This window comes from Rhinopithecus bieti, unplaced genomic scaffold (assembly GCF_001698545.2).
Source record: "Rhinopithecus bieti isolate Rb0 unplaced genomic scaffold, ASM169854v2 scaffold_1070, whole genome shotgun sequence".
NCBI classification, from domain to species: Eukaryota; Metazoa; Chordata; class Mammalia; order Primates; family Cercopithecidae; genus Rhinopithecus; species Rhinopithecus bieti.
In genome coordinates this window covers 2,628,037-2,649,076 of record NW_016803844.1, presented here as the reverse complement: position 1 = coordinate 2,649,076, position 21,040 = coordinate 2,628,037, and the positions used below count along the sequence as shown (strand labels likewise).

The window sequence follows — 21,040 nt, the reverse complement described above, 5'->3', positions numbered from 1 at the left end:
AAGAGTTGAAGAAACCTGCCTATGTGAACTTCTGGGGACCTGATGGCTCCCATAGGGATATTACATAAAGTAAGACTGTTACTCGTTTTTCCAAATGTCTGCATTCTATACCACTTTCTCCTATTTCTTCTCAGAGGCTACGACTTCTAGAGACATTGGAGTTGCCACTGGAGTTGGAATGGCAACTGGTGAGTTGTTTGTTTTGGGTTCTCAACAATTCTTTGCTTGAGTTTGTGGTAGTGATGAATGAATGGGAAGATGAGCTGAAACAGGATTTTGTATTTCACTTGAAGAGACATGTCAGGTAAACAAGCTTGGGACCTTGCTCTTCAGATTGATTTTCTCCATACACTAGTCTTTTTTTATATTTTAAATTTTTTCAACTTTTATTTTAGATTCGGGGGTGTACATGTGTAGGTTTGTTACATTTCCTGAGTGTATTGCATGATGCTTAGGTTTGGAGTATGAATGATCCCGTCATCCAGGTACTGAGCAGACTACCCAATAGTCAATTTTTCAATGCCCCCTTCTTCCTCCCCTTTATAGTGGTCCCCAGTGTCTATTGTTGCTATCCGTATATCCATGAGTGTCCAGGGTTTAGCTCCCACTTATAAGTAAGAACATGCAGTATTTGTTTTTCTGTTCCTGCATTAATTCACATAGGATAATGGCCTCCAGCTGCATCTCTACCTCCATCTGTGTTGCTGCAAAGGACATAATTTTGTTCTTTCTTATGGTTGTATAATGTTCCATGGTGTGTATACACTACATTTTTAAAATCCAGTCCATCATTGATGGGCACCTAGGTCGATTCTATGTCTTTGCTATTGTGAATAACCCTGCGATGAAAGTGCAAATGCATTTGTCTTTTTGGTAGAACAATTTGTTTTCTTTTGGATAGATACCCACTAATGGGATTGCGGAGTCAATTGGTGATTCTGTTTTAAGTTCTTTGAGAAATCTCCAGACTGCTTTCCATAGTGGCTGCATTAATTTACATCCACATCAACGATCAATTCCCTTTCCTCTGCAGCTTTACCAGCATCTGTTTTTTGTTTTGTTTTGTTTTTTACTTTTTCATAGTAGCCATTCTGACTGGTGTGAGATGGTATTTCATTGTGGTTTTGATTTGTACTTCTCTAATGATTAGTAATGTGATTGTTTTCATATGCTTGTCATATGTGTGTATGCCTTCTAATGAAAAATAGCTCTTTGTGTCCTTTGCCCAATTTTTAATAGGGTTGTTTTTTGCTGGTGAATTTGTTTACATTCCTTGTAGGTTCTGGATATTAGATCTTTGTCAGATGCATAGTTTGCAAGTATTTTCTTCCATTCTGTAGGTTGTCTGTTAATCTGTTGATAGTTTCTTTTGCTGTGCAGAAATTCTTTAGTTGAATTAGGTTCCATTTGTCAAGTTTTGTTTTTGTTGCAATTGTATTTGGCATCTTGTTATGAAATCTTTGCCAGGGCTGATATCCAAAATGACATTTCCTAGATTATATTCCAGGGTTTTCATAATTTTAGGTTTTGCATTAAAGCCTTTAATCTATCTTGAGTTGATTTTTTTATATGGTGTAAGGAAAGGGGTTCAGCTTCAATCTCCTGCATGGCTAGCCAGTTATGCCAGCACCATTTATTGAATAGAGAGCCATTTCCTCATTGCTTGTTTTTGTTGGCTTTGTCAAAGATCAGATGGTTGTAGGTGTATAACATAATATCTGGGCTCTCTATTCTGTTCCATTGGTCTGTGTGTCTGTTTTTGTACCAGTACCATGCTGTTTTGGTTACTGTAGCATTGTAATATAATTTGAAGTTGGGTAATGTTATACCTCTAGTTTTGCTGTTTTTGCTTAGGATTTCCTTAGTTAGTCAAGCTCCTTTTTGGTTCCATATGAATTTTAAAAGATTTTTTTTTTCTAATTTTGTGAAGAATGTCATTGGCAGATTTAAATAGCATTGAATCTGTAAATTGCTTTGGCCAGTGTGGCTATTTTGATAATATTAATTCTTCCTATCCATGAACATAAAATGTTTTTCTATTTGTATCATCTCTGATTTCTTTCAGCAGTGTTTTGTAGTTCTTGTTGTAGGGCTCTTTTGCCTCCCTGGTTAGCTGTATTCCTAGGTATTTTATTTTTTGTGGCTATTGTGAATAGGATTGTCTTTTTTGATTTAGCTCTCAGCCTTGATGTTGTTGATGTATAAAAATGCTACTAATTTTTGCACACTTATTTTGTGTCTTGAAACTTTGCTGAAGTTGTTGATCAGATCGAGGTTTTCTGGGCAGAGACTAGGAGGTTTTCTAGGTATAGAATAATATCTTCTGCAAACAAAGTTAGTTTGACTTATTTCCTTCCTATTCAGATGCCTTTTATTTATTTCTTTGGTCTGATTGCTCTGGCTAGGACTTCTAGTACTGTGTTGAATATGAGTGGGGAAAGTTGGCATCCTTGTCTTGTTCCAGTTCTCAAGGGGAATGCTTCCAACTTTTGCCAATTCAGTATGATATTGGCTGCGGATTTGTCATAGATGACTTATTATTTGGAGGTATGTTCCTTCAGTACCTAGTGTTTTATGGGTATTTAACATAAAGGGATATTCAATATTAACAAAAGCCTTTTCTGCATCTATTGAGATGATCATGTGGTTTTTGTTTTTAGCTTTATATGGTAAATCACATTTATTGGTACATACATTTGTGTATGTTGACCCAACCTTGCATCCCAGGGATAAAGCCTACTTGATCATGGTGGATTAGCTTTTTGATATGCTGCTGGATTTAGTTGGCTAGTATTTTGTTGAGAATTTTTGCATCTATGTTCATCAAGATCATTGTCTTGAAATTTTCTTTTTTTGTCGTGTCTCCATTCGGTTTTGGTATCAGAATGATGCTGGCTTCATAGAGTGAGTTAGGGAGGAATTTCTTCTTCTAAATTTTTCGGAATAGTTTCATTAGGAATGGTACCAGCTTGTCTTTATTCATCTGGTAGTATGTATCTGTGAATCTGTCTGGTCCTGGGCTTTTTCTGGTTGGTAGGCTTTTGATTGCTGATTCAATTTCAGAACTCTTTATTGGTCTGTCTAGGAATTTAATTTCTTCCTGGTTCAATCTTGGGAGGTTATATGTTTCCAGGAATTTATTCATTTCTTCCAGGTTTTCTAGTTTGTATGCATAGATGCGTTTGTGGTAGTTTCTGGGAGTTTTTTTTTTTTTGTAATTATATGGAGTCTGGTAATATTTCCTTTGTCATTTCTGATTGTGTTTATTTGGATCCTCTTTATTAGTCTAGATGGCGGTCTATCCATTTTATTTATTCTTTCAAGAAACAAACTGCTAGATTCATTAATATTTTGTATGGTTTTACACATCTTAATTTGTTTTCAGTTCAGCTGTGATTTTTGTTGTTTCTTGTCTTCTGCTAGTTTTGAGGTTGCTTTGGTTTTGTTTCTCTAGTACCTGTAGGTGTGATGTTAGGTTGTTACTTTGAGATCTTTCTAACAGTTTGATGCGGGCATTTGGCGCTATAAACTCCCCTCTTAACACTGCTTTAGCTGTGACCTAGAGATTCTGGTATGCTGTATCTTTGAAAAATATGGAATGCCTCATGAATTTTTGTGTCATCCTTAAAGCAGGGCCATGTTAATATTCTCTGTATCATTCCAATTTTAGTATATGTGCTGCTGAAGTGAGCACAAGAATTTCTTTGTTCATTTTCTGCCCTGATGATCTACCTAATGCGTCAGTAGGGTGTTGGAGTCCCCCACTATTACTGTGCAGCTGTGTTTTCGCAGGTCTAGAAGTACTTGCATTATGAATCTGGATATCGCAATGCTGGGTGCGTATATGTCTAGAATAGTTAATTCGTCTTCTTGAATCGAACACTTTTTCACTATGTAATGCCCTTCTTTGTCCTTTTTTGCTGTTGTTGGTTTAAAGTCTGTTTTATCTAAGAATAGCAACTTCTGATCTTTTTTGTTTTCCTTTTGCATCATAGATCCTTGTTTCTTTATTTTAACTCTGTGCGTATAATTACATGTGAGATGGAGCTCTTAAAGACAGCAGATGGACGGGTCTTGTTTTTTGTTTGTTTTTGTTTTTTCCAACTTGCCACTCCACACCAGCTTTTTAGATGTGATTTTTATGAAACTAAGAATGATGTGTTATTATGAATCTTTTATCCATCTTGCCTTCATATGGTCAGCTGGAGTTTTCAGGAGCCTAGAAAACGCCATATCTTGATTAGCAAAGATCTTTAATTTTCCCATCTTGGACTTCTATTGCATATTAAACCTATTCTCATGGGTTTATTCTCATGAATAAGGTTCCAATAAATTTAATTTTAAAAAATCACCCCACACTTCCAAGAAGTCCCTATTGAAACATGAGGGAGCCACACCACAGGAAGTAAAACTGATGAGCAAAGGAAAAGCACCGCTTTCCAAAGTATTTAACCACAGCAAAGGGGCTCCAGAATGACAGTTTTGCCGCAGTTGATTTTGGGAGATGAGAAAGCCTGGGAGAAAATGTGGTTTTTGTTTTTCTTTGCATAGAGAAGCCCTTGGATGGCTTATAAGAAATGTGCATTTTTCCAAGTCTATGCTATTTTCTGGGTTAAAAAAAAGTCATTACTATGGTATTTCTCTCTCTCTTTCTCTCTGTTTTACTATCTTTCCCTCAATTTCATTTTCATTTCAAATCCCCTAGAATATCTTCTTTCATCACACTTGCTGGAAATTTCAACAGGGATTAGTCAAAATTACAAAAGAAAGCTGTCTATGGGTACTTCAGGCAAAAGGCCATCTCTTCTTTGAGAATATGTCTTCTACTATAACATGAAATATTTTCCAGATTTCAAACTTAAGTCATCTCAACTTTTTCCTCTACTACCAGGAACTACAACTTAATTACTAAATATAATACCACTACTAGAAATTAATTACAGAGGATTTCATTAATTACTAGTGAAATTTAGGCCCTGACAGGAGATGATAAAACTTTTCATTTGAAGACTTACTGAAGTCCGTTGAAGGTGGTCATATTAATGCTGTGGAATACCCTGGACTAAAGATTTAATTAGGGACATCATTGTTAGGACATAGCTTCCCAGAAGTAGATACCTAAATGGGGACAGGAATCTTTCTAGGTAAAATATTTCCACACTTGTCTTTGCTCATACTACTTTCATATCAAACAAAGCCACCACTAACCAAGATTTCCAGGCTGGATAAATAAAAGACGACTGAAATAAACTTAAGGCATCTTGGGCATCTTTTGTTTACTTGAAAAAATGATGATGGAAAAGAATATTTTCTCTTTTCTATTCAAATGTCTGGGGGATGTAAAACAGTATGGAATTTTCAGGGAGCTATAATACAATAATACAATATACTTGTGGAACGCAACCCAGATGTTGAGAGAGCATGGAAAGAGGGAATGTTGGGAAGTTTTTCGAGCTTCTAGATTACAAAGTTGGGACAGAAATATCATGAAATGAAGAAAAAAATCACTCATCAATTCTATATTCTATGAGACTATTATAATATTGGGCTCAATTATAACACCAAAAATTAAAACATTGATTCATGGGCAATGAGAAGGGATTTTTAAATAGGTTAATTATCATACCCAGGTTGTATTTTTTGGGAATATTAGTCACAGGTAGAAGATTGATATGAAAGAGAGTAAGAGTAAGGGTGGAGGAGGTATGTTGTATAGTTTGAAATCTCTTGGAAATGACAGATGGTTAGGGACTGAAATAAGCTAGTCATAAGGGGATGCAGAGGCAGAAAGAGTGTACAATGTTAGCCAGTTAGAATCAACAAGTGTGGCTGAGGAGATAAAGGAGAGGAATAAATTTAGCTGACTCCTAGTTCATAATTTGAGTGCTTGGGTGGATAGATGATGGTGCCATCTACCAAGTTTGTGAATATACTAGAGGAAATAAAAATAATATTTGATAGGTGATACAGTAAGGTCTGATTTTGATCATTTGAATTCAAATTACTCTGAGGTTTCCAGGTAGTGATGTCCAGAAGAGTTGATGAAGGTGACTGGGGCCCAGACGAGAAGCCTGTACTGGGATAGAGATTTGTCAGTGCTTTGCTTACAAATAATATTTGAAACTATGGGTACTGATGAGTTATTTAGGGTTACATTAGCCCTAAATAACCCACTGTGTGTTATTTACATACAGGGAGAAGAGAAAACAGACAAAGAGAGTTCCTTGGGCTCTCCAGGACATAAAGGGTGGACATAGGCAAAGAGCCTGAAAGGGAGAGGAGTTCTGGTTTAGCAATTTCCAATGTGTTTGACTTAGCACTGTGTACTGAAGTACTGGGATATACCATGTTATACCAGGAGACCATATTGCCTCTAATTTGGGGATTCAGAATCTCAAACAGGATCAGCCAGAATTTGCTGGGGACATATTTTTTAATATTTCATTTTTTCAGAGAACCTAGCCTCATAGTTATGAAACTTTGAAAGTAGAAAGTAGAAGGGGGGAAACTCTCTTGAAAGAATTAAAATATTAAGATTCTCAATCCTTTTCATTTTTCAACCTTTAGGGATCACCAACATAATTTCAGGGAGAAGCCAACCTACTGAAAGTAAAATAGGTGAGCATGGGGAATTGAAAAAGGTGAGGATGGGAAAGGCCCTCGTTCATGATGCTAACTTGGAAAACAAGGATCCCAGAGGACTGAAGCTAACCAAAATGAACACTATAAAACAGGGAAAACCATGTTTAGTTTACCTCTTGGGAAAGGAATCCCGGAGAAGGAATGCATTGTCTCACAGAAACACATGGATTTGTTCTAAACCATGATTTCTATCCTATAAGACACTGCTGATATTACCCCCTCTTCCTTCTCCCTCTCATCCAAGGCTACACTGTGATAGGCTCTGGGACAACAGCCTTACCTGGAGGTTTCAGAACAGGTAAGTCAAGTAGTAAAAGGAATTCTCCTTTAAACGGCTCTTAGTTAAGCAGTGTAATTGGATTGTTCGCAGCTCAATGGATGGATACCCCATTCTTAATGATGTTCTTATTTCACATTGCATGCCTGTATCAAAACGTCTCATGTACCCTATAAGTATATACATCTACTATGTATGCACAAACATTAAAAACATTAAAAATAGTAAATTATCTCATAACGTCATCTATTGCCATATCATTTTCATGTTGACACGCTCCATCTTTTCCACTTTTCTTAAGTTGCTCTTACAGAGGCCACAACTTTTAAAGGTTATGTTGGAACCACTGAAGCAGAAATTTCATCAGGTGAGTTTTTTCACATTTTGGATTCTCCACGATTTTTCCATTTGAGTTTACTACATACAGATTTTGAATGAAAATGAATGTGGCTGGAAAGTGGTTGCTTTCCCTTTAATAAGAGATCATGAGGCCAATCTAGATCAATTCTCTGATTTTTCCAAGATATATTGTAGATGTATTAATAAGTATCTAGACACATCCTTTCTGTACTCCCTTTGTCTTGTCAGGCAATACCCCAGGATCAACAGGAGTCAGCAGCAGCCAAGAAGGTGAGATTACTATAATGGATGCAGGTAATTTTGCTGATTAAGAGATTATTCAATAGATGCAGGTAATTGTGCTGATTAAGGCTTTGATTTAGATATTTAACCTTTGATCACAAGTTTACACACACTTTGTTTTCTGGTTTTCTTTCTCTGGAGTACTTGTCCCTTTTCTTACATTTAAAATTTTTACTGGAGGTAAATCATGTGCATATAAGAAACACATTCTCAAATTTAGTAATTGAAGTCTGGATGATTCTAGATCTAGAGAAATGAGATATATGAGGCAATTGTGACTTTCCTCTCCCATATTTCCCTTGAACATACAATTATGAAAGAGTCAATTGGAAAACATGCCAGGCTTAGCATTTAGTGCAAGAAAACTTGTTAAATTGTTTTCTGTTGCTTCAGAGAAACCAGGTTATGTGGAAAAGCCATACATTTCTGATGATGGGAAAGGCATTGTGTCTTTCCCTCTTATTACAGGCACCACTGAGGTAGCCTCTAGCATAATTATTTCTGGAAGTTCAAACACAGGTATGTAAATATTTAGTAGGTAGCTACAAGAACCTAAGGCTAGAAAACTAAGATCCCTTCTGTGGAACTGACTGTAGCATCCACACATCAATTCCTACCTCATTCTTCTTTGCCTTTCTTAGGGTTAAACGAGTGTCTGTCAGTGGTTAAATCTGTTTAACTCCACTGGGTTCTCATTAATGACTCCTATCCATTGCTTCAGCATAGGGAAATACTGGGGGTAAAGATAAGACTCAGGAAGTCCCATTAGGGTATTTACCTTTCCTAGCCATCTATGGTTGTTTCCTTGTTTTGGGGTTTCTCAGGCTCATGCCAGAGTCCCCAGGTCAGGCTGTGAAGGCACACAGGGCACCACTAAAGGAGAGAGCAGACACTGAAATCCATGAATTCTCATCTGTCCAGAGGAGTTATTTGTGTGTCTGTAATTCACAAGGTGCCCTGTGGGCTAGCTGGAACACTGGCCCAGAATGTCATCTGATTTGCTTTCTCTTCCTCATGTTGATCGCTGAGGATAGGAATAAGGGCTGTGGCTGATATGAATTTGCCCTCGTTTTCCTTTGCAGACACCACTGTAGTATCAAATGGAATCACTGGAATCCCAGAAACTTCCATCGCAGGTAATATAAATTATTGTCTCAAATGAAGATTACATGCTCAACATTTCTGTGTCTTTAACACCAAAGTAAATACTGTTTACAAAGTCAATACAGATAGGCAATATTTATCTCTTTGAATGAATGTCACACTTCAACTGTAAAATAAAATTGTACCAGATGTAGTTAAACAGGCAAAGAAGACTTTGTTCAAGACTATTACAATGAGTGTCAAAACCATTGCAATAGGGGAGAGAGACTGAACTCAGCTCTGATAAAACAAAAGGCAGGAGAATTGTTTAGTGCTTGGCTAAGCTAGTGGAAAAGTAATGAAGAATGTTTGGAGAGACTTTAACGTATATGATTAGGCCATCTGTGTTTGGTAATTGGCACTTAATCAGGTCAAAATTAGGCCCCTGCCCTCCCACAGAGATTGGGAGACAGAGGCATTATTTTTCCTGATAATTACATTTCAAAAGAGTGGCTGTCAGGTCCTTGAGAAAGATATTTATGAATTGTAAGACTGACAAGAGAGTGGGAGAAGAATTACATCTCAAAGGGACAGAGGAAGAATTTAAAAGTAAGGCAAGTTATCTAAAGTAAATAAGAAAAGGGAGGTTAAGAGCCAATAGCTAGGAACAAACCTGTCTAAAATGTAGTTAAGCTAAGGGCAACATTAGGTCTCTCATTTTCTCATTTTTTCCCACTCTGTCCCTCCAAAGTTAATACAGGAGAACCAAGAAACCAAGTTACATGAAATAAGAGTTAAGCTTGAGAAAAGCTCTTGTCATTTAGAGAAGGGGCACCAGAAGTGAAACATGTATAAAGTGTGAGAAAAGCTCTCATCACTTAGAGAAAGGGAACCCAGAAGAGAAACATATATGAGGGTCAAAGAAGAATCTTCACTTCACCTCTGTGAACAAGGGATTGCTACAATAGGAAGTTCTTAGTGTTTCCACAGCGGGGGCGTGAGCTAGCATTAGTAGATGTGTTAGTATATTCCAACTGCTTTGAGACTCTTGTTCCACGTGGAGGTGTCTTAAGTAAATGCTCTTCTGAGATCAGAAAAAGTGTATTGCTCTTCCCTTGCTCATTTTAGGTCCTTCCAAGGAAGCATCTGACGAAACCGCTGCTCCTGGACCTCCTACCACAGGTAAGTCAAATAGTAATAAATACATTTGTCTCGGTGGCCCCTCAGAAGACAGGATAGCTTATCTGCAGTTCTCACAGAAGTAAAGAGTAGAATGATGGTTACCAGTGGTTGGGGTAGTTGTATATAAGGGGAGGGGTATGGTGGGGAGATGTTGGTGAAAGGATACAAGATTTCATTTAGACAGGAGGAGTAAATTCAAGAGATCTATTGCACAAGATCGTGACTGTAGTTAATAATATATTCTTGAAAAGTGCTAAGAGAGTGGCATAATGTAGTTCTTCAGAACATCATGTACAAAATACATAGTTTTATCTGTCCATCTAAAACATGAAGAATAAAACATTTTTTTAAAATGAAGTTAAGCTCTAGCTTCTCCAGTCCCCTGTACTCACCACTTTTGTTCCTTTTTAAGCAGTCACTGCTTCCACAGGAGTGAAAATAACTTCTGGAACTGGAGTGCAAACAGGTGAGTATTCAGTGTGGCTTTGATTATACATAAGAAGTTGAGTTAGGAGGAGAGGGGTAGGAGAGACGTAGGAGAGAAGTGAAAGACCGAGGCCAGGATGATGGCATTCAACTTCCTCTTAGAACACAACTTTGAAATTCCACTAAGGATACCTTTTTTTCTTTTTTCCCTTTGGGAGTTTTTGGTTTAGGTTTTCACTGGGGCTCCCCTCCTAAGACTTCTTCATGCAGATTGAGAATTCTGAGCAGGGGATTATGAAGGGTGCTAGTCCTAAAATATCTTATATTTCCTTTTGCGAGGCTCCACTTTGGTTCCATCCGGAGTGCCAACAAGACCACAAGTATCCCAGTCAGGTAAAATCAGATGACCCAAATGAACTGGAATAAATTGTCTGTTCCACACAAAGTTTTCCCTGAGTATGAATTTGTGCCATCATTTGGGCATGTACATAAACACAGACTTGATATGTGTAGGTTATTCTAATTTTTAAAATCACAATACCATCCATTTATTTCCTCTCAGAAACCACTGTCGTGGCAACCAGAGAAGTAGAAACTGAAAATAAAACAGGTCAGTATAGGAAAAGCCCTAATTTCTTTGTTACTATGTCAACTAATATTTCTTTAGTACCTTATGTGTGCTAAACTCTCTAGCAGACAGTAAAAGCAAAAACATCAGCAGGATGCAGCACTTGCCATTTTTTATTCTGTGTGTGTGGGAGGAAGAGATTATTTTGGGCACAGATAGTATATATTTAGTGATACCCAAAATATGCACAAAATATGGGGTTCCGAGGGTGGAGTGAGAGTAGTGTTAACTTCTGCTTATTAATTGGTAGTGTGGAGTAAAGGCATGAGAAATGGCATGATTGAGTTTAAAATTGGCATGGATGGGGAGGGTATTCCTGCCAAACAGCCCTGGAAAAGATAAAGATATAAGACCTCATGGGGGAGTTCAAGAATCAACCAGATATTGGCAATGACTGCATAAGGTTCAGGGAGGAAATGAGAGCAAAAACGTAAGTAGAGGAAATTTTATGAAGAACCAAACTTCAACAAGGCTTTATCCTTATAGTAATGGGATACCATTAAGGATTTGATCAAGAGTCTGACATGATCAGATAGTTGAGAAATTACTCTGATACAAATGTGGTGATTAGGAGACTGTTCTCTATGGCTCCTCTTACAAATATCTCCAACGAACGCTTGCAATCCTGGTCAGGGAATATTTTCTCTTGTATTTATGCCTAATTGATCTTTTTTCTCTCCTGTTGCTGGTTTCTGTTACTTTGCTAAGCATCCATAACTAGCACCTGGCTTAGCCTCCCTATGTAAAGAGTTGGAAACATTTGATTACCCAAATTTCCATACCTTTAATTCATTTTGTAATCTATATTTTGGGCCTATTAGTTGTTGGGATCACTTTACCTAAACATGTAGAAATTTTAAGTTCTCTTCAAATATTCTGTTGCTCCTAGGTCAGCCTTTTTCTTGGTAGGTTGAGATACACACACACACACACACACACACACACACACAAATATACACATATACACACATATGTATACATATACGTGTGTGTATGTGTGTGTGTGTATATATATATACACACACACACATATATATCTCAACCTACCAAGAAAAACGTGTGTGTGTGTGTCTGTGTGTGTGTGTGTGAGATATATATATATATATATTTAAACGGAGTCTTGCTCTGTTGCCCAGGCTGGAGTGCAATGGCATGATCTCGGCTCACTGCAAGCTCTGTCTCTTGGGTTCAAGTGATTATCCTGCCTCAGCCTCCCTGGTTGCTGGGACTACAGACAAGCACCACCATACCCATCTACTTTTTGTATTTTTAGTAGAGATGGAGTTTCACCATGTTGGCCAGGCTGGTCTCAAACTCCTGGCCTCAAGTGATCTGCCCACCTTGGCCTCACAAAGTGCTGCAATAACAGGCATGAGCCACTGTGACTGGCCAGATTGCATAAAATATTCATTTTGTTTTTAGAAGTTTTGGAATAGAATTTGAAATTTATGAGTGAATTGTTGGATTGACCAAAATATGTGATGTGTAAAGGCTAAAAAAATACATATTGCGAGTTTAAAGCATTTGTTGGGGGAGAAGATAGAGCAAAATTGAAGTATTTCAAGAAGATAAGGAGAATAAAGGTTTTTAAATGACTAAAACTGGGTAATTAATACTCATACTGTAGCAGAATTATTATTTTCCCTTTTAAATCTCTTTTTTTGTCCTATTCATTAGAACTGCCTTCAAAAAATTTTGAAGAGTTTACCTTGATGTTTTCTCCTTTTGATACTTACATTTTTCTCTCATTAAAATATGAGGTCCAAAGGAAACTGTACAATGGAATTTCAAATGCAGCGAGGAGCAGGACGGGGAGATAGATGGAAATATATCTATTTGTAAGACTAGCTATGTAGACAATTGTTTTCAGCAATAGAATAATGAATTAGATAACTATACTTGCCACAATACTATTCCAGTAACTTCAGAGACTAACTTAAGGTTCCTGTCTTTACACAGAATGTCTAGCCTCACTTCCACCAGCTCCAGGTAAGAGTACCACGACTTCAGAATTGCTCTGCATTAATGGCTCCTCTCATCAATCAAATTTCAGAGGTCCTGCTAATAAAAGTCACCAGCCATGGAAATGTTATAAAATAGGAAAACATGTATTGGATTAACTTAGCTTTTATTCACCTAATAGTGAGTAATAGTTCATTTCCTCCTTCACAAACCAATGAAACCAAACCAAACAAATATACCTTGTTACTTAGATCAAAACAAGGTTTACCTACTAAATGTTTCATATAATTATGATACCTTAACCAAAATATTGTCACTTGATAGTGAGCATCTTTTTAAACTAGATAATTTCAACTTGAGGAATGAGCTATAGTAGAAAAAATTCCATTTAGCCAGAGTTAAGTAATTTTAAGGAACTTTACCACCCCACCATTCTCAAGACAATGTGATGTGCTTTGTAGCAAGTAAACAAAATTACTAAAAAATATGCAGCCATAAAAAAAGGATGAGTTCATGTCCTTTGTAGGGACATGGATGAAGCTGGAAACCATCATTCTGAGCAAACTACCGCAAGGACAAAAAACAAAACACTACATGTTCTCACTCATAGGTGGGAATTGCACAATGAGAACACTTGGACACAGGGTGGGCAACATCACACACCGGGGCCTGTCGTGGGGTGGCAGGAGAGGGAAGGATAGCATTAGGAGATATGCCTAACGTAAATGACGAGTTAATGGGTGCAGCACACCAACATGGCACATGTATACATATGTAATAAACCTGCACGTTGTGCACATGTACCCTAGAACTTAAAGTATAAAAAAATAAATAAATAAATAAAATAAAAAAGGTAGTCGGATCTTCAAAAAAGTTTACTAAAAAATAATTCTCTGACCTTAGTACACAGTGGGAAAAGGAAGGTGTTCAGAGAAATAGGCAAATTTCATATCAGGCAGAAAATAAATTTCAAAGTAAAAATATAAACTATGTATTATATATAGAGTGCATATTGTCTGTCACTTGTGTTGTATATTTTAAGGTATCTCCAGGAATTTCATTACAATATTGGTATTTGAGAACACAAACAGACCAGTCCAGGGCATGTAAATGAGAGAAGTGAGATAAAGTTGAGAAGGTCAGTTTGAGTCACAATATGAGAGACCTCAAAAGCTAGACTGCTAGAATAAAGTGTTTGTTTACACAGCCGTAAGGGACCATCAAAGTAGTAATGAGATGAGAATTAGGCTTTAGAAAAATTATGTTACCTGATTGGATCAGAAGGAGATATGAGTCAGAGTAATCTCCTAAAAAAAACCAGTAGAGTATGCTAGATCAAAAATGTAGTAAGATCTTGGAGTGGCATTGTAGCAAATAGAATAAGGAAAGGAAGAAATGAATGTGAGATACAGGATTTGGCAGTAGATTTGATGCCAGTGATAGAAGGAAGAACTCAAATGGCTCCTTGATTTTAAGCTTGAATGATTGAAAGTATAGTTCTATCCGTAGAGAAGGAAGCTAGTCTAGAAAAGAAGCTGGTTTTGGGGGGGAAGATGATACAATCTGTTGTGTGCACATCGAGTTTTGGGTTTCTATAGGTCTGCCAGGATTCTGTCTAGAGGTAGAGAGAGAACTGGCTCCAAAGCTGTGAGAGAGGTCTGGGCTGGAGCTGGACATTTTAGAGTCATTCTTTTGATGTTACAGTGCACATTGTGGAGATAGAGGAAAGAGTTAGAGGCAAAATGAGAGGGAGTAAGACAAACTGCCAGTGAAGACAAAAATTTCAGAGTATTAAATCTGAAGAAAGGAGAACATTTTTCAAGAAGGTAAGAATGAACAATGTCAACGATGGCAGATAACTTAAACTGAGCAAAGGCCCTTGGGTCTGGTAATTATGAAGCCATGGTGACTTGTAGGATTGGAAAAGCAGAAGTCAGACTGCAAAACAGTAAGTCAGTTAGTAGCCGTAAGATTGATTGACCACTGCCAGGAGAAATTAAGAATTATCCTTTGCTGAGGATTATAAAAATAGGATATGCCTGTTGGTAACAGTTTGCTTAAAGCAGGTGGACTTGATTTTATTCACCTTAAGGCACCATAAAATCTTGTATAATTCTGTGACTCTGAAATCCTAATGTCAATTACAGTATTGGCCACCTGGTGGTTATCTATAAATAACAGATGGTTATATTTTGCCAAATTTAATTACCATTTATCATTTATGTTAACAGTTTGTCACGGTCCACTGGGAGAAGAGAAATCTGTAAGTACACAGTTTTGCTCTACTTTAATTCAAATGTGCTCTCATTCCTGTATTTGAATAGAAGTCTAAACTTGGTTTGTATATGTAGCCTGGAGACATATGGACTGCCAATTGCCACAGATGTACCTGTACTGATGCAAAGACTATAGACTGTAAACCTGAGGAGTGCCCTTCTCCACCCACATGCAAAACCGGTGAAAAGCTTGTGAAGTTCCAATATAATGACACCTGCTGTGAAATCGGATATTGTGGTGTGTATTCATAATACATTATTTTAATTGAATATGTTCGTTGATTGTTTATTAGCATATTCAAGAGATAACTTTTTGAACTACCAATTTTGTCAAACATAATACTAGACAGGTGTAATAAATAGTACAGAATTAGTATAATAATATTTGCATTCTTAAAACTTACCATCTTCAGAATGGGGGACACCCAGAATTAAGTTATGAATATAATCAGTAAATTAAAGGAAGACTATGATATTATGGGTAGAAACATTACAGTTGGTTGCTATGTATGATCTCATCTACAATTTCTGTTTTATAAATAGAAATTATAGTATTTTAGAATAAAACAGTATATTTATTTTTCAGAACCAAGAACGTGTTTATTTAACAATACTGACTATGAGGTAAGGTCTTTTCTTCGTTAAAATGTTTTTGTTGATTATACGAATAAATTTAATACTCGGCTACGGACCTTTCAGCCCTATTTTATATACTAAATATTATATAATAATAAATAATATTATATATATAAAAGAAATATAATAATAAATATATTTTTTTTGTATATAATATATATATTTTTTAACCCTAGTAACAACGGATTGGAATCCATTCATTTTTTTCCCCGCACCCACTTCCAAAGGAACATCAAATGTAACACTCACCAGGACTCTTCAAAGGAGGAAAACATAATTCTTGATCATTAACTACTCAGCAGTAGAGCTTCTGAACAAAATTTCCCATGGGCCTTGCCAGATGGAGAAGACATACTTTGTAACATTCAAATCAATGAACAGAGTCAAACTGTAATTATAACCAGAAAGATCAGATGGTCAAGCTGTCAGAGATCAAATAAGAAAACCCAAAGGGCTAGAACCCTATTATGCAGCGACAGCAACACAATATATTCAAGGCTGGATTTTGACAACTAATTTGACATTTTGGACAGTAATTTAACTTTTTAGAAAAAAGTATAACGAAGCCATAAAAATCAGATGATTCTCAAATTGATATTAACACACTTGAAATGGTGATAGTAAATATTAAAAAATTTAAAATGAAATATATGTGGTATATTAGGCAATAGATAAAACATCCTATGAGAGTTTTACTTTGATAACCCATTTATCACACTCACATTTCTACCTGGACTTCTTAAATTTTTAGTGTCCAAAGTTGATCTGACTTGAACCTGTGGTAGTTTTTTAACAAAAAATATGATGATATTTAAGAAACAAAAGGAAAGTTTTCTTCTGATCATTTATAGTAAAATTCCAATTTATCAGAAAGTTCATCTTGTCTGAGGCCATGAAATAAATGCAGTTTCTCAAACTGTTGTTTGAATATTTAACATAAGCTAATTACAAAGTAACAGCAGAGAGCTTAAAAGTATAGGAATATAGGCCAAGATAGAAGACATCTTGTGAGACTTGTCATTTGTTTTAATATGATAAGCCTATTTTGTGCCATTTTTTCCCCCACTTAAATTTCTCGTTTCCCCTTAAGCTTAGAACATAACAATTGATTAAGTGCTTGATCACTATAAAAAAACCTGTCTTGAAAATTTCTTGAATATATAATAGAGTAACTGTTCGTGAATCTTAATTTGAGGATTGAGAATCTTGACACATTCTGTGTCTCAATGAACAAATTTGGTTTATTCATGGAAGTGGAAGACTTTCAAACCATCTTTTCTTTACTATTAACCTAATGACAAAGTGCCTCTGGAAAATCACTAAACATGATTTTGAATTTTTAAACTGATATTCTTGCAAATCTCTAAAAGAAATCAAGGTGAATACTTTGTTTTCATCCCCCTCTTTTCCTCCCAGATTGGTGCTTCATTCGATGACCCCAGCAACCCCTGTGTCTCCTATTCCTGCAAAGACACTGGCTTTGCTGCAGTAGTCCAGGACTGCCCAAAGCAGACCTGGTGTGCAGAAGTAAGTCATCTTAACTAATGAACACTGAGATTCAGTTCTCATATCAAACCCTGGCTGGGCACAGTGGCTCACACCTGCAATCCCAGCACTTTGGGAGGCCGAGGCGCACAGATCACCTGAGGTCAGGAGTTTGAGACGAGCCTGGCCAACATGGTGAAACCTCGTGTCTACTACAAATATAAAAATTAGCCAGGCATGGTGGCAGGTGCCTGTAATCCCAGCTACTCAGGAAGCTGAGGCAGGAGAATGGCTTGAGCCCAGCAGGCGGAGGTTGCAGTGAGCCGAGCACTGTACTCTAGCCTGGGGAACAAGAGTAAGACTTCCTCTCAAAAGAAAAAGTCAACCTGTCTTCAATCTCATTAGAAAATATTTGTGTCTGGCTAGCAGACATAAATATCTTGTAGATTGCATAGCTCTTTAAACAAATGCATTATATCCAGAGCCCGGGTGATTCCAGACATGCTCATCTTTTATTGTTAAGTATATATTTTTTTCATATCAAGAAAGGCTCTCATGTTTTGCAGGCTTTATAAAACTTAATTTAGTGCTCATCTAGAAGGAGTCAGTTATTATAGAAAGCATTTTGCTATTTCTAAACTAAAAAACTCACTAACTTTTAAAAATAGCTCAAATAATTATCTATAAGGATACCAATTTTTCTATATAATCATGTCTGGGTACTTTAGGTCTTTCTTTGTGTCACAGTTTTCTCCATTTCTGTGCTCCCCAAGTATGGCTGGGTTTTATATTAATGAATGCTTAAGTTTCAATTATTAAGGGAGGTTTAAGTTACCATTTTTCCTTCTGAAGATATAATTGATAATATGGTATGACGTTTTATTTTCGAGCTCTAATACCGGATTTCAATATTTATCATGCTTTTACTTTGTTATAAATTTAAACCTATCAATTTCTCAAAGGTGCAGCTTTTAATTGTGAGTTTCTGGTGTGTAGTAGTAATATTATTGTTAGAGCATTTTTCAGTAAGTGATAAATAATTTAATATTATTTAATGTTATCTTTAACAAGAATTTAAAGCTTATTTTTCCTTTACCCATTGTTGAAAATTTTAGTCATATTTTATTACTAAGCTGATGTCTCTCCTTTCCTGCCCTTTGCTTACTAGATCTGGGGTAAGATTGTCCATCTGTTCCATTTCCTCTTTGTGATGTGATGCATTTTAACCAATTAAGAAGTGTTGTATTATTTGCAGAAAAATTTGGAACAACGTTTCCCGTTTTTCTCTTTTTTCTTACCCCTACAGGAAGACAGAATCTATGATTCAAAAAAATGTTGCTATACATGTGAGTAAAGTTAAGTTCTGCACAGAGAAAAATGTAAGCTGTTGACAAAAGTTTAATTTCTTTAAAACAAAATGGCAGATCATTAAGAGAAAGTATCTTGTATTTTTAACACAACAGGTAACCTAGCCTATCTGTGTAAACTTCCATTGGATATTTGTACATAATGTATTATGGCTATGTATTCATGTTGACTGCAACATTCTTCTCAGTAAAAAAACGTTTACAAGGGAACAAATGTAATTTTTCATGGAAAAGATTAGCTTGTTCTTTTGACATCAGCAAGTTGTGTTGTAAATGGTGTATTAGATCATAAGGATAATCAGTGATGAGAAAATGGATGTCAAAAATAATTCATCCACCCCTGTTTTTGATAGATGTCAAAATAATCCATCTACCCATTTCTTCCCCTCTCCCTTCCTCTTACTTCTCCCCTCAACGCCTTCACCTGTGATAGTGTGATAGTGATAACAGGAACAACAAGATACCAGTAATCTGAGTATTAACCAGCTACCTTGTAATGGTGCTGAGATGGTTAGTCTCCTCAATCATGTTGCAAAGTAGTTGCTATTATTTATAGGTTAAGAAAATGGAGGGTTAGCAATTTTTTTTTTTTTATTATACTTTAAGTTCTAGGGTACATGTGCATAACGTGCAGGTTTGTTACATATGTATACTTATGCCATGTTGGTGTGCTGCACCCATCAACTCGTCAGCACCCATCAATTCATCATTTATATCATGTATAACTCCCCAGTGCAATCCCTCCCTCCTCCCCCCTCCCCATGATAGGCCCCAGTGTGTGATGTTCCCCTTCCCGAGTCCAAGTGATCTCATTGTTCAGTTCCCACCTATGAGTGAGAACATGGAATTGTTAATGTTAAACCTCACTTCTGACTAGCTTTTCCTTTTTGTTTTAGGTAAGAATAATTGCAGATCTTCCCTTGTGAATGTGACTGTTATCTACAATGGTTGCAAGAAAAGAGTTCAGATGGCAAAATGCGCAGGGGAATGTGAAAAGACTGTCAAGTGAGTTCTTTGAATGTGTATCGTGTGTTAACTTTGTAACCTTGTGGAGAAAATGAACCTTTTAAAATATTACATGGAAAAACTTTTATGTGAGAGCAATACTATTTTGTTATAAGGACCAAATGAAAGAAGAATCTAAGATATTAAGATCTGAGAACTAAAATATTCACTTAAAATAGTGATGTCATTCCAAAGTAGTTTTCTAAATATGCCAACCATGATACCTTTGTAACAAATGTACTCATCTTCATACAGTGACTACAGAAAATATTTAAGCAAAGAAGTGAATTTCTTGAATTACTTACACTTGAAATTTAGACAGTATGTTTTTCCTTTATGTACACTTTTACGTATAGATTAATATAGAGATAATCTCATATTAAGTTATATTTAACATTTTGTTTAGTTTACTTTTTCACCATAATGCTCCAATTATGAGATTATAACTTCTTTTCGGATTTCTTATCACTGAGCAACATCAGAGCTTTATAGTGACACAGGAAATGCAAGGTCTAGAAAAAGAATAAATTGGTTACAAGGCTTGCTAAGTCACTTAGACAATTACTGCTTGAGTAATGATGTCAGTTTATCTTTAAAATTCTAAAAATGTTTATTACTGAATTTTTCTTTTAGGTACAATTATGATATCTTACTCTTGGAACATTCATGTCTTTGTTGCCGAGAAGAAAACTATGAACTCAGAGACATTGTACTTGACTGTCCTGATGGGAGTACGATCCCTTACCAATACAGGCATATCACAACCTGCTCTTGTTTAGACATATGCCAATCATATACGACTTACATGTACAGTTAATGCTGACATCACTTTCCCAGTTTTAACAGGCCTGGTATTTATTTTATAAGTGAGGAAAAATAATGATTAAAATAGTGGGAATAACTAAACATTTGTATCTCACTCAAAACAATGAGTTCTCATTATGAGGAATTTTGCTCTCTCGTGGACTGGATCTGAAAAATAAACACAACCTGACAAGCAATTCATGAGCAAGGGTATTTATTTTACAGCAAAACGAATTCTGCAAGTCTAGCAGAAACTGGATCATATCATGACTCTTCAATATATTTTCCTTTTATCCTTCAGCTTCTTATGCCCTTCTCCTGTTTCATTTCCTTCACTTATTGAAAATGTAGACTTGGTTTTCTTTTCTCACTTCCTATGCCAGTTGCATCACTCCTCCCATCCTACTACAACTCCTCCTGCTAGGACACTAGTGACCTTCTTATAATTCTGCCTACAGGGTCTGACAGCATTTCTACTCTTCCTTTCTTGAGACATTTTTCTCCTTGTTTCTATGACATCATTTCTTTTTTCTTTCTGTGACATCATTTAAAATTAATGCTCCTACATTGTGTGGACAGCTTTATTTCTGCCAGTCCTCAAAGTTTAGTTTTCCAGTCGCATCCT

The 21,040-nt window shown here is 36.3% G+C and overlaps 1 protein-coding gene across 1 annotated transcript in view; it reads left to right on the top strand.

The window, feature by feature from the left end:
* Positions 1–20,600, top strand: part of MUC19 (mucin 19, oligomeric) — a 68,735-nt gene extending 48,135 nt beyond the window's left edge. Inside the window, exons 83-100 of the mRNA XM_017855253.1 lie at positions 135–188; positions 6,568–6,618; positions 6,887–6,940; positions 7,221–7,286; positions 7,508–7,549; positions 8,644–8,697; positions 9,773–9,826; positions 10,239–10,292; positions 10,592–10,645; positions 10,815–10,862; positions 12,840–12,869; positions 15,074–15,105; positions 15,194–15,356; positions 15,705–15,742; positions 17,171–17,281; positions 18,546–18,585; positions 19,503–19,611; positions 20,245–20,600. Coding sequence (XP_017710742.1) covers positions 135–188; positions 6,568–6,618; positions 6,887–6,940; positions 7,221–7,286; positions 7,508–7,549; positions 8,644–8,697; positions 9,773–9,826; positions 10,239–10,292; positions 10,592–10,645; positions 10,815–10,862; positions 12,840–12,869; positions 15,074–15,105; positions 15,194–15,356; positions 15,705–15,742; positions 17,171–17,281; positions 18,546–18,585; positions 19,503–19,611; positions 20,245–20,428 — 1,238 coding nt within the window. The 3' untranslated portion in view covers positions 20,429–20,600. The remainder of the gene's footprint in view (positions 1–134; positions 189–6,567; positions 6,619–6,886; positions 6,941–7,220; positions 7,287–7,507; positions 7,550–8,643; positions 8,698–9,772; positions 9,827–10,238; positions 10,293–10,591; positions 10,646–10,814; positions 10,863–12,839; positions 12,870–15,073; positions 15,106–15,193; positions 15,357–15,704; positions 15,743–17,170; positions 17,282–18,545; positions 18,586–19,502; positions 19,612–20,244) is intronic.
* Positions 20,601–21,040: the final 440 nt, after the last annotated feature.